General features: G+C 38.4%; 2 protein-coding genes across 2 annotated transcripts; both read right to left on the bottom strand.

Moving 5' to 3' along the window:
- Positions 1 to 989: 989 nt before the first annotated feature.
- On the bottom strand, positions 990 to 2,742 carry LOC141587793 (putative F-box protein At1g32420). The gene is made up of 3 exons (XM_074409262.1): positions 2,102 to 2,742; positions 1,195 to 1,276; positions 990 to 1,067 (listed from the first exon to the last, which is right to left on the bottom strand). Exons 1-3 carry the CDS (start codon positions 2,740 to 2,742, stop codon positions 990 to 992), a joined length of 801 nt encoding a protein of 266 aa, XP_074265363.1.
- A 2,513-nt stretch (positions 2,743 to 5,255) lies between these two features.
- On the bottom strand, positions 5,256 to 7,232 carry LOC141658655 (putative F-box protein At1g47790). The gene is made up of 2 exons (XM_074465553.1): positions 7,125 to 7,232; positions 5,256 to 6,730 (listed from the first exon to the last, which is right to left on the bottom strand). Exons 1-2 carry the CDS (start codon positions 7,192 to 7,194, stop codon positions 5,358 to 5,360), a joined length of 1,443 nt encoding a protein of 480 aa, XP_074321654.1. The 5' UTR covers positions 7,195 to 7,232; the 3' UTR covers positions 5,256 to 5,357.
- Between the last annotated feature and the right edge of the window lie 18,812 nt (positions 7,233 to 26,044).

Below are 26,044 nucleotides of genomic sequence, written 5' to 3'. Positions count from 1 at the left end.
ACTTCTGATCCAGTCCCATAAGAAAGTCAATCAAATTATTCTTATTATCACGTTCCACAATTCGCTTCAGTAATTGACAAGTGCAAGCAAGAACAAAGACATTACATGAACAATCATGCCGAGGATCAATTGATCGAAGATCTTCCCAAACAGACTTTAATTTCGCATAGTATTCAGCAACAGAATCAGTACCTTGCGAAATTTGAGTCATCTCTTTGCGAAGCTTGTATAAATGTGGAGCATTAGATTGATTATACCTTTCATTCAATTCCTCCCATAACTGCTTCGAAGAGGTGACGTAATTGAAAGTGCGAGCGATTTTCTCACTCAAAGAGAACTGAATCCACCTCATGACCGTATAATCTGTCCGAATCCGATCCACCGTGGGTAGAAGCAAAGTCGGCGAGTTCAGGACAACCGCCATTGACAAAACCGAGTTTGTTTTTAGAAATTAGAGCAATTCGCATGTTTCTGGACCAGTGTAAGAAGTTTTGGCCGTCGAAAACATTAGGAATGATCTGAAGCAATGATTGATCTCCAGTAGTGAGATGTAAAGGATTCTTATAGACTGAATTTGATGTTGCTTCAGGCATTTTGTAGAATTAAAGGTTTGATTAGCACAGCGGAAAGAAACTCGTGTCGAATTGAAGACGATCTCAAGTAGAATTGTTGAAATCAAGAATTGATCAAAAAACCTAAAAAATTGAATTGATTGATGTGTTTTTGTGTTTTTGTTGTGAAAAACAATGTGATGAAGATGAAAATGTAAACAAATGAAAGATTGAATTTGTGAAGATGATCACAGAATCGAAGATCCAGCGAGTGATACCATGATAAAACTGTAAACCTCCATTAATAGAGTCATGGAGCTTAGCTCTCAAACACACAGATGAAATTAAGTGGTTGTATTATTATGAATGAATAATGTAATGAGATATTTACAAGTTTCAGTTTATATACAAGAGGTTGTTAGACTATACAAGAAGTAGTTAGCTGTATGCCAGCCTGTCCGTTAATTCCTGTCCACTAATTCTGTTAGTGATGTCATGCTCTGTTTCCAGAGCTATCTGCAGCCACATGTTTCAGCAGCTCTCTTAGCCACATATATCCAACAGTATTAAATTTAAATGATTCAGATTAATTACATCTTCACTAACTTGATTTAATTTTGCTTAGCACTATGTGTTATATTACAAAAACTCCAAAGAGACAGTTTCTCAATAGCGTTATTGAGAGACCTCTCATGAGACCTACTGATATTCTATAGGCTACACACCTACACAACAAATATTCGTATATTTTCACTCAGTTCAGTATAGCTCGCGTTGTAATACTCTGTATGGCGCGTATGTTGTTGACATTGTTCAGATGATGTTTTACTAATAGAACTATCATGCTCTCAAATTCGCAATAAAAACTTTATAATTTAACTTCCATATCATGTCGACTTCAAGCATAACAATTCTCATAACTTATCGTCCTAATGCAACAGTAGAACCAAGAAAGGCTAGCAAAAATGCGCGCCCGAGATAATTAAAATTTTAAACATAACAAGACAACAGTTAACAACTACAACAAAGCCTTAGTTCCAAAAAAAGATTTGGACCAACAAAAAATGAATTATTATTCAAAAACATATTACGGAGTATGTATTTGACAATGTCGGATGATGTTTTACTATTAGAATTATCGTCATAACTCCTAATGCAGTGAGTCAGTGACGGAACTAAAAAAGGCTAGCCAAGTTGTGTGCCCCATATATGGAAATTTTTGGACCAGAATACGACAAAGCCTTAATTCCAAAATAATTCACAGTCGACTAAAATAAATTTTCTAACCTCTGCCTATTCACCTATTGGTAGGTTACTACCAATTTCCATGATTCTAACAGGAGAAACAAAACTTCTAACATGACGAGAGATGAACCATATATTTTCCGGAGCCTTTTCACCTATATACTTATTTAGTTATGACGGGCTTCAAGCGTGTACGACTCATGTCTTGGCTAAAGACGCTGGTTGATTTTTCGTTGAAGCCAAACAAACGGCCATTCTCTGACATACCTGTAAGCCCGCGAGCATACATAACCGGCAAAAAATACTTGTTTATCCATATGCCCTTTGTTTTATCTTCCAACACCCATAGTCGGTAATTCCTTAGATATCCTATCGTGTGACCCATGTTTATAAGTTTATCACTTTCATATCTTCTAATATAATGTATCTCATGAACAGGATTGTCTTGAGGGCCAGGAATTTCATGAAATTTCTCGGAAACAAGATCAAATGAAATTAAACCGGACTTTGCTATCCAAAACAATTTCCCTTGACATTCTGCGAATAAATCAGACAGATAAGGGGGAACATTCTCTAGTTCCCGCCAATTGTTGGAACCAAGTGTTCTAATCGAAGCCAGCCCGGTTTCTCTGTCGTCATTCCTTCTCAATACCCCGATATTAAGAATCTTATACTCTTTGGTAGACGGTGAATAACTAAAGAACCACTTATTGGAGTGACTAAATTCTTTAAATTTAGGAACATCAGGAACTTCCACTTCCTCTGCTATATGGGGATTTAAGATACGAAAGCTCCTCAATTCAGTCAAGTAGACACATATCAAACCTCCACTTGATTGAAAATTTACATACCTTCCGGCTGTATAGGTAAAGATCTTGGAGAAACTAAGATGAGCTCGTGATGGTTCCACAGTATAAATTTCCCAATTCGCTTGTATTAGGCCCATTAGGGTTAGGTTAGGAGATATGACGGCTACCGTCTAGGGTTTAGAATATTGTGATTTAATATATATATCCTCTATGTATTATGATCAATCATATTCAATAATACAATAATCTCCCTCTCTATAATCTTAACATGGTATCAGAGCCTCTTTCTTGAGGACTCTAAAATTCGCTTCCGTTGTCTTGCCGGTGGGCGAAAATTTATAACGCTCACCCGCAGGATTTTCGTTGTTTACACAAATTTAAAAAAAAAAAAAAAAAAAAAAAAAGAAACTTCACAAAAGCTGCCGGCCGCAAGATCTGTGGCATACTCCAAAATCAAATGTGTGTTGGAGGGCTTAAACATTCACTAATGATGATTAGTATGATTATTTCTAATCTTCTATTCTTCTCATCATGGATGCAAGCAGTAAGCCATATATTGAAGGGATTATGTTCTGACCTTTTTTTTTATTTTTTTGTTACAATTGATTTTCCCAGTTTTCAACCAAATAAAATATGTCCTTGTAGCCGCAAATATTTGAAAATCTCAAAATAATAAATTGCCCTAATTCTTCTACTTCTAAATTTGAAATCTTCAATTTTGTGTAAGGTGGTACAAATTTTGTTTGGAGTTCGAAAAAATTAACGTTCTCCAAATATTGAAATTAACGGATAATTTTCCGTCTTGATGAAATTTGTTTAGGTCCGATTAGAATTCCTAACAAATTATTTGATATTCGACAAGTTCGAAAAGCTTAACGTTCTTGTTCGAAGATATTTTCTGACGAGTTTATACTCGTTTATCTTGCCAACCTTGCGGAAATGAAAGATGGAAAATGAAGATGGAGAAGTTGACGAAGAATGATATTTTCTTTATGTTTTTTTTTGTATTTCTCCAATCGTAAAGTTCGTACTACGTACTGCCTACGATTGCGGGAGGGTATTAGGCCCATTAGGGTTAGGTTAGGAGATATGACGGCTACCGTCTAGGGTTTAGAATATTGTGATTTAATATATATATCCTCTATGTATTATGATCAATCATATTCAATAATACAATAATCTCCCTCTCTATAATCTTAACAGCTTGCTTTGGAGTAAAAAGATAGCCAGGAGAATTCTGAAGTGCATTAGTTAATTGCAAATCTGTAAAGTTACTGTCTGTCAAACAGTTGTACCAAAACTTACTCGAGCGCCTTAGTTGTATGATTGAGATGAACAGTAGCATCAAATGCAATGTTGTGCAGGATTTCACATGGCAGCCTGTCAAAATACCCAGCAACATAAGTTGTGTATGACTATTTCCCGATGATGCATATACAGGACATTGCCCTGTTATAAGAACACACACATAAGCGACTGATTAAATTGTGTGCAATAATGTTTACATCCACATAATTATGTTTAAAAAATCTACTGATTAAACATTGAGATTAATTTATAAATAATACTCTTTCCATCTAAGTCATTTATTTACTCCCTACCTTTTATATTCATTATGCAGAGATATTTTAATCAAAAGTAAATAAATGATTGGAACGAGAGTATATTCAGTCTTTAGTAAGAAGTAAAATTAAAGTATTCAATTAAAAGTTATAAATTTATGTTTAATTGAATTTACCTGAATTACCTAAGATGTGTGAGTCTAGTGGAATTTCAGGGTAACCTCAAAGCCTCCTAAGGAGGAATTGCGAGGTCCTGGGTTCGATTCCCTAGATGAACACTTTCCAGGGGACCTGACGCCCGGAGAGGGAATAATCCCCGCGGGAAAGAACTCACATGGTACAGGCGCCTAGCAGGGTAGGGTCCTGTATCCGGGGAGGATCCAACCTCCTCGTCATCAAAAAAAAAAAGAATTTACCTGAATCTAGCGCATGATTTTCCCCTACGTTCCCCATGGAAGGCTTTCTTGCTAATTCCTGGATTTACCGTCACTTTGAAAAAATATGCACAGCATATTTACCTGAATTTAGGGCACATTGATGAGACCAGGGTGGAGGTTGGTTTGATTGGAGTGATAGGTTTTATTTGAGCGGGCTTGGATAGAGTTTGGGCGGGTGGAGGTTGGTATGGATACAAAAATATGCAGCATATATTAACGAAAAAAACTCTAAAAAAAATTATGGTCAGATAGTGGGTAAATAGGGAAAGTTTTTGCTTAAACGGGGTTGAAACCCAAACTATTTAACAAAATAAGGCGGGTTTCAAACTATTTACCAAAAATGGGTCCACATCATCATTTCTTAGTTTTACTTTTTTTTTTCTTGAAAATTAGAACTAGTCGCTGTCCGGGACAGGACATGTTGCTCTCATGTTCATGTTCTTGACAAGCTACGTTCGTCGATGGAATACAACTACCATTCTATTTTTCTCACTTCCCTTATTGTATTATCATCGTTGCTTGAGTTATTAGATCCATGGTTTGCTCAAAATTTGACCCGCAATATCGCCGTTCACTAACAATTTCGTTTTCGCAACAGTCAACAACTACAACAAAGCCTTAGTTCCGAAAAAAATTTGGAGTCGACAAAAATGAATCATTATTCAAAAACACGAAGGCACAAGTCACAAATCCATATCACGGAGTACATCAATTTTTGAAATTTATTTGATTCGTACTAAAATAATTTCCAGACTACTCTGGTGCTATAAGTGATAGCCTTTTCAGTCTTGGTTGGTCGTCATATTCTCGCATGAATTTGTACATGTTGTTGAAAAGATCGTTTTCAGAAGCATCATAATCCAACTTCAAGGTCTCTAATACCCATTTTCTCTTGAGACTAATGTCCATGAGATCAGAATGATCATAAATTTGTTGTCCACTGCCTGTTGGTAGCTTAGTACTTCCTATTTCCATGACTCGAACTGGAGAAACTAAACTTCTTACATGTGGAGCGGAAAAATATATCGATGTTGGATCCTTTTCACCTATATACTTGTCCAATTTAATTTCAATGGCTTTGAAACGTCTACGTTTCATGTTTTGTCTAAAGACGCTGGTTGAATTTTCAATGGAGCCAAACAAACCGCCACTCCTTGAGATACATTTAAGCCCTCGAGCATATATTTGCAACGGGGGACTTGAAAAATCATACTTGTTAGTCCATATGCCCTTTGTTTTATCTTCCAACACCCATAGTCTGCAATCCTTTAAATATCCTACAGTGTGACCCATGCTTATAAGCTTATCATTCACAATTAAACGTTCACGACTATTACCTATCACATGAACAGGATTACTTGGAGGGTCGGGAATTTCATGAAATTTTTCGGAAACAATATCAAATAATGTTAAACCGAGCCTTGTTATCCAAAACAATATCCCTTGACATTCTGCGAAATGTAAACTAGACAAATCAGGGGGAACATTCTGTATTTCCCACCAAATGTTGGAACCAAGTGTGGTAATCGCAGCCAATAACTTGATTGTTCTGCAACCCCTATTTCTGTTAGTCTCGTCTTCGAGTCTTAATACCCCGATTTTAAGAATCTTATACTCTTTGGTGGACGGTGAATAACTAAAAAACCACCAACCGAAGTGTCTGCATTCTTTAAATTTAGGAACATCGAGAACTTCTACTTCCTGTCCTATATAGGGATTGAAAATACGAAAGCTCTTCGATTTACTCGAGAAGACACATATCAAACCTCCACTTGATTGAAAATCCCGAATCCCATACGTTTCGGTTGAGTAATTAGAGATCTTGGAGGTAGTCAGATGAGATCCTGATTGTTCCAGAGTATACAGTTCATCATTCATACAATTTTTTTCGGCCGCAGTAAAAAGACAGCCACGAGATTTCTGAAGTGCATAAGTTAATTGCAAATCAACAAACTTAGGGTCTCTCACGCAGTTGTACCAAAACTTACTCGAGCGTCTCAGTTGTATTATTGAGTCGAACGGTAGCATAAGTGCAATATTATGCAGTATATCACATGGCAGCCTATCAAAATACCCTCCAACCAATTTCTTTCGCTCCTCTTTCGAGCATGTCCGACCAAAATTGGCTGATCATGATTTCATACACAAGAGATTAATTAGACAGTTTTGTATACAGAACATTTAATTTAAAATTTTGAGATCTAATATTGTAATAGACGAAATAGTATTAAACTCGGCAATGTTTCAACATATATTTGCGATATTTTTAGTCTCGCACCAAAAACCCCAATCCCCTATATAGGTAACTGACACAGGAAGTAGTACTTCGTTTAGTACTCCGTATATGAATAATATGAATAGAATCGATACTCCAATATAAGATCGTACCATACTACCATGTGATACATATCTATAGGCAACATAGCCGGATTATAAAAAAAACGCACAAAAACGACTATTTGCGGATGATCCATAAATTGTGTTACGAACAACAAAAATAAACACAAAAATTGAATTTACCTGAATTTGGAGCATGATTTTTCCCTAGTTTCACCATGGAAGGCTTACTGGTAATTCCTGGATTTTCCATCACCCTTAGAAAACATGCAGTTTTCAAGTTCTTGTATAATAAAGAGGGATTACACAATGGAAGGCTTGCTGGTAATTAGGGAAAAAAAATTGCTTTAGGTAATATTTTCAATAGGTTTCAAGTTCTTATACAACCTAAACACGTCTTAATAATTACTAATCGGGCCGGACCACAAGTTTTTGTATAACTAGTTTTAATCCCGTGCAAAAATTGCACGGGATTACTTATTAAACAATTGTTAATATTAAATTATGAATCAAGAAAATGTAGAAATATTGAAATTCAAATATACAAAATTATAAGTAAGAATATCAATCGACAATATTGAATATAGTAAAGACAATAACATTAATACAGTCGTTATTACATGAGACGGTTTTACACGGTGAGACGATTTCGTTGTATATAAAAACAACTTACTTATTAGTATTAGATAAATAGTTTATTTGTAGAAATAAACCGTCTCACGGGGTGATCCGTCTTACTCTATAATTCGTGTCAATCTAAAGCTGAATAACAAACTGTTGACTCAAAATCTAAATATGATTAAAATAGGCTTAAACAACCTCAAACTAACCCATTAAAATCCCAGTACATATCGCCAAAGCCCCCACCTTCACCTAATAGTAGTAAATCAGTAATGCTAACGTAACATACTTCACACGCCTCTTTCTCCCTCGCTCTCTCTGATCAAACACACAGTCACCAGTCACCGTCATTATATCACTCCCTCAAACTCATTCTCTCACTTATGTCTCAATTTTATCTCTCGTAAATCTCATGGATTCATAGTCCCTATAATTTCTCTCTATAATCCTCATTCTTTAAACAATATATCATCTCCTTACTCGATAATGTTTACCTAATTGTCAATCTCTCTCACTATCAGCTATGTTGGTTTCATTTTTTGTTCATGTTTCTGTGATTTTTTTCTTTTCAATTTCTCATAGATCTGATGGTTATTTTTCTAAAAGTTGATTTTTTTTTATTTTTTTATAAATTATAAAATTATTAGTGAATATCATAGAACGAGTATTGTTTTTTTAAATAAAATTACTCAATATAAGTAAGTATGTGTTTTTAAATAATATTCTTTTTACTTTATTTCGTTGCCTATATTATGTTTAAATTATTTTTTTCATTTTTTTAAAATTTATTTTCGTTAATTTTAAAAAATCTCATATTTTGAATGTAATCTACCCTTTTTTGAAGTTTATTTATTTTATTTTTTTGACAAAACAATAGAGTATTTCTAAGAAAGGAAATCAAATCTATTAAATTTAAATGACTTGGACATTTTCTGAAGAATATATGGTTTAATGGCATAGTTTTCCTATACTGAATTACAGGATTTTTAAAGAGAATTTTTTGAAATAAATTGTTAAATTTAGTTTTCGGATTTTTTTGAAGATTTTAAAACAATTTTTTCAAAAAACATAAGTAATTTTTAGATGTTAAATATTTGTAATTACTTTCTTGAGATCATTTAAAAGAATTAGATTATATTAATTCAAATTAGATTAGCTTTGATTATACGGAGTATTAATACATTGATTTTATTATAAAAAAACGTGCAAAATAAATTCAAAATCGTTTTCTTCGGAGTAATTTTTCAGATTTGAATTGGGTGGAGGAGATGAGAGGAGAGAGGGTAATTAAATGGTGTATAGAACATGGTGGGTCCTATATTGGCCAAATTTCTAAAAAATTTCAACCAATGGGAAGCCTTGAAAGAACCTAGCTTTTATACTAGGTAGATATAAAGAGGGATTACACAAGAATTTTAGTAAGTAGATTAAACAACACTAGGTTTGATGCCCGGCTACACCCGGACAACCTTTATTTTCCATTTAATTTTATTTTTTGTGAAATATAATTTTTTAAATTTGGTTAACACATACATTTACAATTTATATCTTGAAATTATGATGAGGTGTAAAATTAATCAACAATTTATGAGACATGTTCACCACTTCCGCCGCAGGGGGGCGGGCGCAGGAATTAATCGAAAGGGCGCACAATATTTTTTCCGATACATTATTTTTTATTTTAAACCGCATTTTTTTTTCCTCCCAAAAAATAGAAAAATAACTAACTTTAATAATTTTTTAGTTATACTTGTACAAGTTAGATAACTCGTGTATTTCTCCAAATTTTTCTCTCTCTTCTTTTCCCCAAAAAAACCAAAACAAAACCCTAGTTTATTTGAGCCGCCGCCTCTCCCTTCCATACATCTCCTCTCCTTCGCCACCTACCCGATCGCCGGAGATGGGTTCTCCCTTTAGCCTATCTCCGGCGATTGCACGCGCCTCCTATGGTTTTTGGTCCTCTTTGGCCTGCTTTCACTCCTCTTGCCGGTGACGGATCGTGGTTCCGTTTATGGCTTCGGTGGACTGTTGTGGTTTTTTGTTGTTGCTGAGGTCGATCCATTCCCCCGTTCTCCTGTCCTGTCATCGAAGGACTTGCATGCCATCCGGGGGTGTTTTCCCCCTCTTCCACGGGTATGGTCCCGTTTTCTTCTTGTGTCCGTCGGCTTTGTCCTTGAGCTTTGCTTGCTTGGCGTCTGTGGTGTTGGTTTCAGGGCGTTTTTGGCGTATTTGGTCGTAGGGCGGTTTTGTGCCTTTGGTTTTGAGGCTGAACCGTGGTTGTCTTTAGGTCTTTCGGCTTTGCTTTTCCTGTCGGTTTCGGACTGGTTGATGTTCCCCCATTTTCCCCCATCTATCGGTCCTTAGCCTTTTGTTTTGCTGGGTTTTAAGCTTGGCTCTTCGGGTTGGGTCGGGTTGTGTCGTTTTCTTGGATGGTATTGTTGCATGTAGCCGATGGTCCTGGGGGAGTCGGTCGGAATTTGGAGTCTCAGTGTGGGTGGGTGTTCGTTGTTTTGGTTCTGCCGTGTTCTGTGGATGTTTGTGTGGCCCGTTCCCGTTCTTTGGTTGGAGTGTGGGTTTGGTTGTTGTGAGGTCGTGGGCGCGTGTTGGGTAGTGTGGAGTCGGTTTGCTGGTCGTGGCGTTGGTTGTGGCGGATGCGGTGGATCCTCCCTGAACTAATGATTATTTCCATTTTAGCATGTTTTTTGTTATTTCAAATAATAAACTCCTTTTGGTTTGGGGTGTCCTGTCCCCTTATCCATGGGTCTTGTAGGACGAATGGTACATTACATGCGGTTTGTGTTGAGCCTTGCTCTCGGTGGTATCCAGAGAGGTTTATGGGAAGGTGGATTTTCAAGTGGTTTTCACCACTGTTACCCAAGTTTTTACTTGCTTTTCAAAGCTATGGGGTCCGGGTCAGCGGGGGTTATGGTCCAAAGTGTAGGAGTATTCTCTCCTTTGGAGACAGATTTTTGTGGTCTGTTATCCGCCTTTTCTTTCTACAATCTTGGGGCGTAAGTGCACTTTGTTCTCTCTCGTTGGGTCAAGGGGCTCGTTGGTTTTCTGATGACGTGTACCACATCCAAGGAGATGAATCTCCGAGACGCTTTCTTGGGTCTTGTTGCAGGTATTTCTCCAAAGTTGTATCAATGAAGACGAGTATTGATGAGTTTATGGGGGCTCGTTGGTTTTCTGAGGAAGTGTATCACAGCCAAGGAGATGAATCTCCGAGACTTTCTTTGAGGTCTTGTTGCAGGTATTTCTCCGAAGTTTCATCAATTATGACAAACAAAGATGAGTGGTTTACTTTGATCAGCGATGCTTGTCCATTAATGATTACAAGGGGAGTGGATTTTGAAGGCAGTGTTCCGACTTCCGTCGAACGACATCAACACGTTGCTTTTAACCGATGCAATTACTTTGTATTTTTAGTTTATGCTGCAAGTAGTACTTTGTTTTATGTTGTTTCCTATAGGTATGGCTTCGTGAGCCGTACCACCGCAATGTAAAACGCTTCTTTTACCGCTGTAAAAAAAAAAATAATAATAATTTTTTAGTTTAAAAATTAGTATTTTATTTTGAACTTTCTTCTGAAATATTTAAATTTGAAATAAATGTACTTTGTAATTTGGTAATGAATAATATCTCCTATGATAAGATAGATTATATTCTAATATTTAAATGAAGACTAAACAGAAGTGGTAAACAATACTAGTTTCCTCGACGAAATCCGTAAAGAAATCACTTCCCTTTACACATCATTCTTCCATTTCATGTGATTTAAAAAATACTAGTTTTATCCCGTGCAAAATTGCACGGGTTTGGTTATTAAACTTGTTATTAAAAAAAGTTTTAAAAAGTTGTAAAATATTGAAATCGGAATTCCACTAAAACCATCATATATGAATGAAAACTAATAGAGTTTATGCATAATTTGACGACAATATAAATATTGAGAAATCTTTATTATCTCATTTTCAAAATCATTATAAACAACATTGTTGTATGCTTTTTATACAGTTGTAATATTAATAAATAATTCACCGCAATCCTTAAATCGAACAAAAACTTCCAGAAAACATGAAAAAACATTAATTTGATCATAATTCTTTGCTTGGTAAGAACCAATTCCATTGAAATTAATTTAGCCAAATTAAATTTGATGAGTTTAGAAAATTGAGAAAATGAGAAACAAAGATGGTAGTGGGAAGTTTTTATTGTCATGCAATTATGCAATTATGCAAACAATGCGGGTCTCATGTGTTGAATTTTTGGGGTAAAAAAAGGTTGTGTATGATGATGTGGGTGAAAGAAATTGCTTTAAATGTTCTTGATTTAATAAAAACTAGATTTAAACCAGTGCAAAATTGCACGTGTTTGTATTTAGGACGGTATGAATGTTTTTTTATGAATATTTTATTTTTACATTTCTATTGTAATTATCTAATAGTTCTATATCAGTGATCTATATGATCAGTGATCTAACTGGAAATGAACATTCTCCACGTAAATAGGATGCGTTAAAACAACAACTATCGGATGAATGTTCATTTCCAGTTACAGACGGATTAACATCACTAAGAGTTTCACCATATTCGGCACATAAATCTCTCACTAAGCGCTCAACAACATCGTACTATCTAGTTTTAAAAATTATTTAAGTTATTTAATTTACTCGTATTGTTTGAAATAATTAATTTCATTAATTTCTGTAATATATTCCCATTATATGTAATTCAATCCCGTAATTAAATGTAATTTATTCTCGTAATTATGTAATTTTATTATTAATTATGTAATTTCATTGTTAATTATGTAATTCATTCCGATTATATGTATTTTTTTTCATTTATTCCGATTTGTAATTCATTCCGATTATATGCAATTAATTTCATTTATTCCGATTGTATGTAATTATTTCATAATTTTTTTTAAGACGAAAATTGTCGCACGGTTATATTGACAGACAATTTGAAGAAATAAATTCTTTGCACACCAACGAGACCCACCATAATCTGAAATTCCAAAAAAAAAAGGTTGTACAAATGATGTGGCGCATTCTCCATTCAGCATTGTCTTCTAAATTTATAAAGATAAGATAGGATGGGAACTCTTATTTCCGTGGAACTTCAATTCCCTTAGCGAATCAAACGACTCCTTAGAACATCCACAACAACAATAAGTTTTTGTTGATTTTTGTGGGGTCTCAACCTATCCATCTCATTTTATTATAAGATGATATTTTACCCAAAAACTTTACACAACAACAATAAATTTTAACTTGACCCTAATCCCTCACCTCAGTCTTTATTCTCTCCTACCTCACATAAAAAAGAAAAAGTTAATAACAATTTCCATCCTCAACTATCACAACAACAAAAAGTTCTACTTCTAAAGTTAATATTTTTCTATTCATCACCCACAACAACAAAATTTATTTATCTAAGGAAGACTTTTTGTGAGACTCATCATATTTGGATGAGTTTGACAAAAAATCATCTTTTGATTTAAAGTTTTTGTAAAGGCCAAGGCTAAGTGTTTCATGCGCGAATGAAAAATAGAATTGGCGGAGTAATGCGTTGCACCTAAGTTATCGCAATAAACCACGGGTGTAGTGGGGGAAGTGAGGCCAAGTACCGGTAGGAGAGAGGAAAGCCACATGAGCTCGGATGTAGTATCAGCAACAGCACGGAATTCAGCTTCCGTGGATAAACGAGCAATGGCACATTGTTTTTGAGATGACCAAGAAATAGGATTCCTGCCAAGATAAAGAATAAAACCAGTCGTAGAAATACAGTCATCCATATCTCGCGCAAAGTCTGCATCACAAAAGGCATGTAGAACTAACGGAGTATTAGCGTAGAGTTGAAGGCCATGAGTAAGAGAGCCCTTAAGATACCGTAAAAGACGTTTCAGCGCAAGCCAATGACACTCCTGTGGGTCTTGTAAAAATTGGACAAGTTTGTTTACAGTATAGGCAATGTCAAGACTGGTTAAAGAGAGGTATTGAAGGGAGCCAATTATGGCTCGATAGTCAGTAGGATTGGGAATAGGAGTGCCAGTGGTTTTGGTAAGGGGAGGATAAGCGGCCATGGGTGTGGTTGATGGTTTACAGACGAGGAGATTGTGACGGGAGAGAAGGTCAGTTATGTATTTGGTCTGTGTGAGAAGGATGCCATGTTTATTGGGTGTGACTTCTATACCAAGGAATTAAGACGGAGAGCCGAGATCCTTTAGAGAGAAACGGTTGCTAAAGGCATTAAGGAATGAAGTAAGTAAGGGAGTGGAAGAGCTAGTGACGATGATATCGTCGACATACACTAACAAGTAAAGAGCAGCTGTGGAGGACGAATAGATAAAAAGAGATGGATCAGAGATGGAATTTGTGAAGCCATAGGAAATAAGGTAAGAACGAAGTTCATTATACCAAGCTCGCAGAGCTTGCTTGAGCCCATAAATAGGTTTGCAGAGTTGACAAACATGGTTAGGGAAGGAAGGATTGATGAATCCCGGAGGTTGGGACATATAGACAGTTTCAGAGAGGGTGCCTTGAAGGAAGGCGTTGTTGATGTCGACATGACGCAGAGGCCAGCCGCGATTGATGGCTAGAGAAAGCAAGAGACGAACAATGGAAGGCTTTGTAATACCCGCCCTTTTAGGGACCCTTTGACCAGCGTTGACTGACCTTGGGAGCGGGAGTAGTCTTAGAAAAGTGTGCCAAAACCATCTTGGGGTGCGTGTTAAGAGTGGTACTCGATAGAGTAGAGGCTACTCGATCGAGTAGCTAGGTTACTCGATCGAGTAGGGGGCTACTCGATCGAGTATGTTGGGTACTCGATCGAGTACCGAGTTTTCAGCGAGGGTTTTATATCGCATTTTGTTAAATCCGCAAATCACTTCCGCCACTTTCCTCCTATCCTTCAGTCGCCTCTTTCCCTTCCCTTCACCTCAAAACCTCCATGGAAGCCTTTGGAAGATCCTTGTGCCTTAGGAGAGCGTCACTTGTGTCGGGTAGCGGTCTCTTGCTGAGTTTTCTCCCTAATAGGTATGTCATAATCATCATCCGTGTCCTTGTTCTTTTAGTTAGGGTTTGCTTGTTAGTAATAGATAATTGTATTGTGGTTATAGGCGTTGCTTGGTCACTGGACATGTTGTCTGTCGGCATGGATTGGTTGCGGTTGCGTAAAGGTAGGTTCGCCTACTCAGTTTCTGTAGATGGTCTAGTGTGTCGGTCGTTGTAGTTGTGTTGTGATCGTTTAATATCGTAATTGTATTGTGACGGCTGTGGTTGTGATGGTGGTTATTGTCTCTGGTTCTCGAGATATGTCTCGGCTGAGTGGGGTCACTTGCGGGAGTGGCTTCACGCCCTAGTTTCGCCCTTCATGGAACCCGCCACGGAAGGGGATGTGCACATTAATGGACAGGGTTATCGCTCGGTATGATAAGCGGGGATTTGGTGGGTACGGCTGCGGTCCCCCACTAGCAGGACTGGTCCAGTGGACAGTCAGTGACAGAGGTTGGTTGGGTTATCGTGATTGTGTGTGTGAGACTGATAGCGTCGTATTGTGTTGATAGTTGTAGTTGTTATTCTTTGTGTCTTATCTCGATCTTGACCTTGTGTGGTTGTTTGTTTGTTATGTGTCTACCGTGATCCCTTATGGTGAGCAGTCGGTCTTAGCAGGTGTTGATGTTGTTGATAGCTGGAGTCCGGGCAAGGATGAGTTCTCACGAGATATGATGGTCATAGCGAGTAGTCTTTGAGTTGTATCTTTATATCGTTTATTGGTTTAAATCGCTTGTAATATAACTTAATAGTTCTTTTATTGACATTTGATTATTACTATCCTCGGGCAACCGAGATGGTAACGCCCTTATATCCTAAGGAAGGCCTAGTTAAGGCTCCTCTGAATATGGGGGTGTTACAAAGTGGTATCAGAGCGACGATTTTGGAACCTGTAACAAATGAATTTAATGAACGTAGCGAGTCTAATAAAATGAACCTGGTGTATGTATAATGGGAGCCCCAGCTGATGCTAGGTTTTGGGTGAGTAGGCGCCCTCATTTCAAAATCTTGGCCCCATGACACTTAAGCCAGTCACATGGTATGGGAATGTGGAGTCCGTGTGTCTATGTGTGATATGCATGTTAATTGTGCCGGAGCTACCTCCGGTTAAGTCTTTGTTAGAATTAATAGGGGTGTGATAGTGGTATTTGGGCCGCGTATAGTAATCGTTGGTGAAATTAGCGGAGTTTTTGGAACGATTAGTGAGCTTATACGATAGTTATGAGATATGTGACGGAAGTTTATGTGCCAGAGATGCGTGAAAATGTGGAATTGAATGTTGTGACATGAATAGTGAACACGTAGGTGTTTGCTATAAGTTAATGATGACGGGAGTCATATACGAGTTTATAAATCCACAGTAATTACTATGATGATAGTTATAGTATAGTTGAGTTATAATTTGAGACATAGCATATAGTAATGCGTGTATGCCTTGCTTGTTGGTTGAAATTTTTCCGCTGCGTAATGTTTGATTCGTGCAAGATGAATTGCTTATGATAGAATGTAAGACATGATTGAATAATTTGTTTGAAAAGTATGTATTTATGTGATGAGTGAAAGGAAAAATTGATGTTAATTATATGCTTCCAATTGAAGTGAACACGAGTTTAGTAGTAACATGTAAAGTAAAATTTAAGTGTAATATGATGGCATGAATATGTTTATAAATAATTCGGGGGCAGGTAAACCGAGTTAGGTAACTTATATAGCGTAATGTGATGTGCATCTTATTCGTTAAGAATTGCAGTTTGCGCGATAATGATTGTAATACGTGATGGAGTATGATAATTCTTGCCGAATTCCGAACTTAGTTTGGAATCGACACACCATGTTGTTTTGCAGGAATCTTTAATTTACGTCGTACTTCTGGCTGAGTACTTAACCTTACTTGACCAAGTGTGAATGCTTACTAGACCGAGTAGACCTCACTCTATCTAGTTAGGAAGCTATGATGTTGGGATGTGGGAAAAATTCCTGCAGATACTCGACGAATTAGCTCCTACTCGATCGAGTAGGGTGGTACTCGATCGAGTACCCTAGGCACTCGATCGAGTAGGTTCTTGTCTGATGAATCCTACGGGTTTCTTAAAACCCCTAATCTTTCTATTTCTTCTTCTTATTCCCCTATATTTCGAAACACCTAAACTACTCTCAAACCCTTATTTCCTCTCAAATCCTCTCATACTCTTGGGTTAGTGGTGATTCTTGGGTTAATTTCTTTGCATAATTTCGTTTCTTTACTTTGTTAATCAATCAAGGTATGCTTTTCTTCCTAATTTATACGATTTATTGCTTTGAATGTGTTAGAATAGTGAAATAATCTGAAATTTTCGATTCACATGGGTAGGTTGTTGGTTTTGATAGTTGAAATATGATTCACATGCCTCCTTTCCATGTTTGTTGGTGACTAATTGCTGTAAATTAGTTTAGAAATTGCAAAATTTGAAACCGAAATTTCTAGGGTTTCCAAAAATTGAAATTGATTTTTGGTTGTTTTACAATGGTTAGATGGTAGAATTGAGCCCTATGTATCGTTTATATCATGTAGAAGGATAGATTTTGATGATTTTACCTTAGAAAGTTGCCTTAAAACTCCGTCTTAAAAGTGCCTCAAGTGGAAATTCGTGATTTATAATTGGAATTTGGTGTGGTACATGACTGTTTAAGTGAAGATTTAACTTCAAAATGATAATAGAGATGATAATTGATGAAAATATGCTCAAATTATCACAGCTGTAAAGACCGTCTAAAAATTTTAGTTGAGTTGTTGGACATAATATGAAGGTGATGATGATATGTTATAAGTTATTCTTTTTCATGAACTAGTAAGAATGCCTCACATGTGATTAGAAGTGTGTTTGGAACAACCTTTAGGATCATGCTAGGATATTCGAATTTGTTGAGCATATGTAATCACCATGGTAAATTCCTTTCATAACGATGGCTTGTAAGTAGGGGTAAACGGAACTCATATGTCAACTTGGGGAAACTCCTGGTGAACGTGTGTACTTAGCTTAATATTCAAAGTTAACGGCATAAATTATGTGCTTCACATGCTGAAAGTTGTTGATAAATTGGTGTGCCTAACTGAGTATGTTGAATTCAAATTACATGAAGTAAATGTTTGCATGTTTATACAAGTTGTTTGAACATATGCCTAAAGCAGATGCCGAGACTGAACCTTGGAACCCGCCAAAGTAAACGGGGGAGGGGTAATCCACCTGAGATGGGGGAAGGGAGTGGACCTGTGGTACCCGCAGTTCCAGAATACCCTTCAGTTGTTTTTGTTGATTTCAAGCAGAGGGAGCGTTTTGTAGCCTTACAAAAACGCAAAATGAGACCTACGAGGTGTATATACACTACTTTATTGGAGGAGTTGGAGATAGAGACGGATGTCCGTCACATTTTTGAGACCTTGGGTCTTATGGGTTTGTATAGGCTGAGGAAACACTCTTATCCTTTTCTCACCTTGGAGTTTATGAGCTCCTTTATCTATGACCCACTGGCCGGACCGTTGAATTTCGGTTGATGAACACTAGTTTCTTGCTTTCTATGGACCAATTTGCTTCTCACCTTGGGTTGGCCAAGCCTCCCAAGGACTCCATCACCGATATCCCAGCTGAGTGCGGTGTATGCCGCCTAATGCCTTGTCTAACCGGGAAACCAGCTCCTACCTCGAGTAACATGCTGATTAATGACGTTTAGCATGTCACATTGAGGATCTTTCTTCGTTCTCTCTCGAACCTCCTTTATGACAGAAAGGATATCAGTAAGCTGAACAATCATGAGGTGTTGCTTTTGATGTCGTACCTCAACCCGGAGCGGACCAGGAAAGTGGTCTTTAATGCTCCTTCGATGGTTTGCGCCGCCCTTGCCTTGATGGCCACTGCCTCTTCCAGATACTTGAGTTGTGGCGCCATCGCCACTCGGTTAGCTGAAAAGCTAACCTCCTTCGAGGCTTCTTCGGAGTACGTGCCTCTAGTTACCCCGGTGCCCACCATGGACCGTGACTACTATCTCGACCTGAAATGGTTGAGCACTTTGGCTGACGGTAGCCTAGCTTGGAGGGTGTGGGGCCATGAGTTGGATGAAGATTCCAGCTCCGGAGCACCTCCCACCCACGGAGCCCTTGGAGCCGACGGTAGTGACGGTGGACTCCTATGATGAGGAGGAGGAGGAGGATGATGATAGACCCCGCCATCTGCAGACCTACCTCATCGACGACACCATTCTCGAGGTGATGCCGGAGCCGACAAAGGGCGAGAATGCATCGGTCGTGGCGGTGGAGAGACCTAGGTTGGGGAGAGGGCCCCGTCGAGTGAGGGAGAGGGCCTCAGAGACTAGGCCACGGCCGGTGGCAGCACAGCAGCAGCAGCCTTTTCCATGCTACCCTTACCTCGACACCCCGGAGACGCGATCCAGCTACTTGGCGGAGAGGGTGTCATCTACTTTGACACTCAGGAACATGCACGAGATGGCGTACACTCAGGGGATAGGGACCGAGGGACCTCACCCGGTTTGGTGGAGTGGAGTTGGGGACTACTCAGGGGTTTTCCATTCCTACGGGGTAGAACAGTCGACGTGGGGGACACCTCAGTCCTTTGCCTACGGTGGCGTGACCCCGTGGTACGTGAGCCCAGGAGCAGGAGCAGGGGTTGATGCGGGTGTGGGTTCATCGGGTGCGGGTATGTCTGGAGGTGGTGGGGGTGATGATGAGGTGATGGTTGAGCAGCAGCAGCAGCAGGAGGAGTGATACTCCTCGTTTCTATCCTTGTTCATGATCGTTAGTAGTAGATGTTGGTAGGATGGTTAGATTTTTTAGTTGTTTTTAGTTGAAACTTTATTTATGGATATGTATTGTTGGCCATAAGGCCGGATTGGTTACTTAACGTTGTTGCAGGAACGATTTTGGGGCCGGGAATTCATCCCGGCTCAAGTTATGTGACGGTCATGTATATATATATGTTGGTCTATGACAGGTGTTAGAGGAATTTGGCCTGCAGGTACTCGACAGAGTACCCCGTACTCTATCGAGTAGCTGCAGGGAGGAAGGAGGAAAAGTTTCTGATCTTTGGGCTACTCGATCGAGTAGCCAAGACACTCGATCGAGTATCATGGCACTCGATCGAGTACCGCTACATACTCGATCGAGTAGCACTCTTATTCTGAGAGGTTTTCAAAAATTAAAAATGTTCAATTGTTTTATAATTGCAAGTTTCATATTTAATGTGGTTGTTAGTGCTTAGTAACATCTTTGAACCGTTAATTCTCTATGTTGGAAGTCGTGCTTGAGTTTTCTATGCATATTTGTCCCAGTTAATGAACCGGTGATAGATTCTTTTGCTTAAATGTTGCATCCGCCTTGTTCCTATCTCATTACCGGAATTACATCTTCTCACACGTTTGTGCATACCATTTTAACGTGCCTTCTAGACGGCGGCTAGTTATTCCGGTGGCTTGTGTATGATTTCTAATTTAACGAGTATATAGTTAGCGAGTAATGTCCATAACAAATAATATGGTTTTCTTTAATGTTATGATGCAAATAATAGGTAATATGTGTTGTAATTTTGGTGGTGAACTTCGGGGACGAAGTTCCTTTTTAGAGGGGAAGAGTAATGTCGCGAAAATTATCGCGAAATAAAAGGCTGATTTCGAAATTATGTTTTGTCTGCTTATAAGGTTTTGTTGTTTAATTGTAAAATTTTCTAGTACCTTGGTTACTTTACTTGTATGAAGTGCAATTGGTTACCTCGTTTGTGGAGTAATTCATGCGTTGTAGTGAAAATGATAGAATGAATTGTAAAGGACCGTCATAAAGAGTTTTACCTCGGCACGCTGTGTCGTAATAGAATGAATCGAGTAACACGGTGATGTTAATTGTGCAGTATGAGGTTGATATGAGATACGTTTCGGGTTGATAAATTGTTGTCACATGATGACCGATGGTTGTTTGTGTTGGCTCATATGGCAAAGTCGATGTTTGATACATAATCATTAGTAGGAATTGATGCATACAAGTAAGAGTGACAATCAACGGTGATAATGCTTGCATGATAGTGGTAAGAATCGAAAGGTATAAATGTAGACGGTGATGATGATGACATGGGGGGGGGGGGGGGATGGTATTTCCAAGGAGTAATGGTTTGAGCGGGAAGATTGGCGAGGTCGTGTTGTTCCCGTGTCTTGAGCGGGAGATAGGTGAGTTGAACTTCGGGGACGAAGTTCTTTTTAAGGGGGGAAGACTTGTTGGAGCTGGTGTCCTCCAGTTAGTGCGGATAACGTTATTGCACATACACTTGTACGGATAAGTGGGAGCTTTTTGGGGCTGGTGTCCTCCACAGTTAGTGCAATGACATATAAATCTCTAAAAGGATCAAAGGGTATACTTTTGTATTATTATCAGTTGGTCCACGTTTATCAACAACGGTTGGCTTGCTAGATAAGTTTGACGTTATTGTCATACAGATGGCGGTGATCAACTGGTCCCTAAAAGTCACACCTATAGGATACGTTTGAGAGATGTGACGGTATGAAAAATACAGTCATGTTGATGCCTAATATGACTAAGCGGTTAGTCGGAGTTATTGACTAATAATTAGTCAAACGCGATGTTGAGATATTTATTTAATACGGATTAAATAATACTGGCTAAGGTGAATTATGCGGTTAATTCGCAAATTGAATATAAACGGTTATATTTAATTAATGTATATTGATTTGATTAATTATACAATATTGTCATTGTCGGACAAGTATTAACATGTTGACTGATTCATGTTATTAGTCGATATTTTAATATCCGATAACGAGTGACGATTTATAATTAAAACCCGTCATATACATTTAGCAAGACCACGAGTTGAATAAGGAGAAAGTGGAAAGCCCACTCCCTCCCCTAGCAACCTCACGGCCGAACAAAAGGAGAGTCCCTCTCTCCTTTTGACCTAATCATTGTCATTTGCACAAAAATTAGGGTTTTGGAGCATTTTCTCTCTGAAATTCTAGATCTCACATCAGAAAACTCACAAATAGCTCTCTCAATATTGCAAGGCAATTAGAGAGCAATTTCTAGCACAAGGGGCATAGTCTCAGACGATCTTGGGTGTAACAATTAGGAGGAAATCTATATTGATTTCTGTTCTTAGGCCGAAATTCACAGGACCCGAGGTTGATTCTTGTTCTTTTATCGTTTCTCTTGTTTTTCGTTTATGACAATTAATCACATGTTAAAATTGCGTTATAGTCCTTAATTTTAAGGGGTTTTATACGGATATTACCCTACAAGTGGTATCAGAGCGAGGCCACGTAAATTTTTCATCGTGATTTTCATAAAACGATTTGAATCGATATTGTTTTGCCTTGAAAACCGTGCCATGTTATACACGGCTGCTTTATTTTTTTCGTACATTGAAAACCGTGCCATACGGCTCTCGGCTGATCAGTCGATGTGTCTCGATCGATTGGTTTTGTTTTGTTTTATTATTGCATATTGTTATTATAATCGGTTTTTATAGCAATATGTTAAAGTTTTATCAATTGTAGATTTAATTTTATACGAATTAGATCAAAATTGCAATTGGTCTTGTTTTGTTCAATCGTTTTTCACGAGGTTTTTGATGTTTGGTATTTGCCAATGCTCTCGGCATGAGCTGCTGAAAAAAAAAAAAATTTGTTTTGCTCACGGTCCAGCCGTGAAAGAAAAAAAAAAATCGTGTTTTTTGTTTTTTCGGCCATAAAATGTACATTATACGGATGTTGTACAATCGCTTGATTGTGAAACGGTTCACACACGTACCATTTAGTTATTTTAAAGCGATTTAAAGTAATGAATTGTAATGGATTAAAAATTTAGATGATAAAAGCGGTTTTGTCACATAATTTTAATCGTTAAAAGGTGGTTTGGATAAATTTAACATAATTACGGAATTATGTCACGAATAAATTTTGTTTTAGTTGATGCATCTTTTATTTATCGTTATTTTTGAATGCCATGAATGTTTTATTACGTATTTAATTTTACAAACAGTTGTAACTTAGTGTGGCCTTAGTAGAACGTGTTACCGTAATGATGGAACACGGTCTTGGTTGTATTTTGAGATCTCGCATCTCCGTTTTGGATTTTTCTTTGTAATTACAGTTTTAATTTAGAATGTAAATAGGTTTATATTTTGTAAATTTTAAATTGTAATTTTGAGAAGACCAAAGATGGAGATCGGATGCTCACTCCTCACGCATGGATCAAGATGGAACATCAAGACAAGCTTCTCGGGTCCAACGGTGGATTCCAAAGTTGTATTATGTTTATCTTGCTAGGATAGGCCACACTAGGACTTTTATTTACGTTTTACATTTGTTTTATGTTTTTCATCGTAACGATAGTTTGCATCATATTCCGCCTAAAACCAAACCACCTAATATTTGCATGAAAACTGACTCATATAGAGTTTACGCGTTAGTTTTCTATGACATACAGATGTCACACGGAATTTTTAAGCCATCACCTAAGTTAATTCATTCACGTAATGCTAGACTTTCGTTCACTTAAAATGAATTAAAACTAAGTTGATGGGATCTTCCTCGTATAACCAAAAATTGAGAATAGTCTTTATAGGTCAAACTCCAATGAATCCCTTCTTCGTCGGTAGGCATAATATAACCCCTTCTACGTCGGGTAAGTTGGAACTGATTGACCTATTTTATCTCAACACTATGGTCACTCGTACGATCCTGTGATTATGGTGGACTATAGATAGGATTTACGGAAATCTATCGACCAAGAGTTCTAACGGTAGAACTAGCCAAACAGTTGGCTTATCAATTTACAGAAATTGAGTCTTGGGATCATTTGTATAATTCTTGAGGTAGATCGATTATACAAGTGCAATGAGTCTACACGTTAAAATGAATTTTAATTAGACTTAAATCACCTCGATGAGTTGCTTATTTCGTTTTGTTTTTCTTTCTTTTTCAAAGGTAGAACACGATCATTTAAACTGCTAATAACAAAATGGCTGGCCGTATGAACGACCCAATGCCAAGTGCCACATTGGACCGTGAGTCCCGGCTTCGGATCTTCATGGATCGGATGAATCGATCTACTCGATCAAGAATGATGGATCAAACTTCGCGGACGGGAGGCGGCATTACTGAATCTTGCCATTGCCGACGGGAAGCTCAAATATCCGACGAGCCCATCCCGCCAAACCCCAGGCCCCACGGCCGAGCTAACGAGATCGCCAAGTATAGCGATTTCGTCATGGAAGCGGGTGCGATAAAGAACGTACTCATTTTTGCAATGGAATCCAATTTGCAGAAACGCTTCATAGCCCAAGGTGCATACAAGATTTTCACCACGCTCACTAAGGAATTCTCGAAAGCACCGATAATCGTGACCTATGAGCATACCTGTCGCTTCTTTGAGGCGAAACTCCAGAAGGGCCAACCAGTTAGCCCACACATTCTCGGATGATTGAGAATGTTGAGAAACTGGAGGCACTTGATTGTAAGATCAGTGAGAACATCGTGATTGACCGCATGCTTCATTCACTCCACGATGGTTTTGCGCTCTTTAGAGCCAATTACTATATGAATGATTTGAAGAAGAGTCCTCATGCACTACACTCCCTTCTCGTACAGACCGAGAAGGACATGAAGTTTAGTGGGAGCCTAAAACAGGATGTTCTCGTTGTGTCAAACAAGGGCAAGGGTAAGGGCAAAGCTCGGGCGGACCTAGCGAGGTAGGTAAGCAAGTTTAAGAAGTCGGGATCGGGTAAGAGTGGGCCTGGTGAGTCGAGCACCTCACCAGGCGCGACAAAGAGCAAGACTGGTAACATGGAATGCCATCATTGCCACAAGACTGGGCATTGGAGGCGTACATGTCCTGTATACCATGAGGACATAAAAGCAGGTCGCGTTACTCCTGTTGGTATGTCTTCTTCTTCTTCTTCTTTTATTCATATGATTGAGATTAACCACGCAAGTTACTTTAACTTGGGTACTAGATACTTGGGCTGTGGTTCTCATCTATGCAATCATGTGCGGGGCTCGAAACATCGAACCCCTCGTAAAGGGTGAGGTGGACCTGCGTGTCGGGAATGGAGCGCGAGTGGCTGCCGTCTCGAGGGGAACATATGTGATCCAGCTTCCTAGCGGATTTGAGTTATTTTTATATAACTGCTATTATGTACCCAGTCTTTCTAAAAACATTATTTCAGTTTCTGCACTTGACAAACTTGGTTTTTCATTTGTAATAGAGAATAATAGCTGCATTTTCTCATTACACGATATGATTTATGGTAAGGCGGTCTCCATGAATGGAATTTATGTTTTAGATCAGACCACCGAAATATTGCACGTAATGAATAAGAAGTTAAAGGTTGGTGACAAAGATCAAACTTATCTATGGCACTGCCGTATGGGACACATTAATGAGAAACGCGTTAAACAACTCATACAGAATGGAGCTATCTCGGCCTTTGATTTTCAATCATTTGGTACGTGTGAATCATGTCTCATTGGTAAGATGACTCGAATTTCCTTCAAAGGTGTTGGAATGCGCGCTGCTGACCTATTAGGACTCATACATACGGATGTGTGTGGACCTATGTCAATCACCGCACGAGAAGGCTATAGGTATTTCATCACTTTCACGGACGATTTAAGTAGATATGGCTATGTCTACTTGATGAAGCATAAAAGTGAGTCCTTTGAGAAATTCAAAGAATACCGAGATCGGGTAAGAACCAACCGGGTAGAAAGATTAAAACACTACGATCAGACCGTGGTGGCGAGTATCTTTCACACGAGTTTGATCAACACCTTAAGGACTGTGGGATTGTCTTACAGTTAACTCCACCTGGAACACCTCAGTTGAATGGTGTGTCCGAACGGAGAAATCGAACACTACTTGATATGGTTCGATCCATGATGATTCACACCGTGTTGCCTGATTCATTGTGGGGTTATGCTCTTCTGTCAGCTGCTCTAATACTTAACCGAAGTCCGTCTAAAGCTGTTGACAAGACTCCATATGAACTATGGAAGGGAACGGTCCCTAACTTGTCCTTTATACGGGTTTGGGGCTGCGAGGCTTATGTCAAGTGGAGACACGAGGATAAGCTCGGCCCGCGATCGGTCAAGACATACTTTATAGGTTATCCTAAAGAAACATTTGGTCATTACTTCTATTCGCCAACCGAACAACGTGTTTTTGTTGCGGCTAGTGCGACATTCTTAGAGAAGGAGTTTCTCGAGAACGCGAAGAGTAATAGAACCTTCGAGCTGTTGGAGGTTCCAGAACCAAATACCGAGCAACCATTGGAGGAACCATTTCCTTCAATCCCGACTGCGGTTAGTATTCCTGAGGAACCTAGGAGGTCGGAAAGAGTCTCTATTCCTCCGGACAGATACATAGGTA

The sequence above is a fragment of the Silene latifolia genome, chromosome 6, assembly GCF_048544455.1.
Source record: "Silene latifolia isolate original U9 population chromosome 6, ASM4854445v1, whole genome shotgun sequence".
NCBI lineage: Eukaryota > Viridiplantae > Streptophyta > Magnoliopsida > Caryophyllales > Caryophyllaceae > Silene > Silene latifolia.
This window is presented reverse-complemented; position numbering and strand designations above follow the sequence as displayed.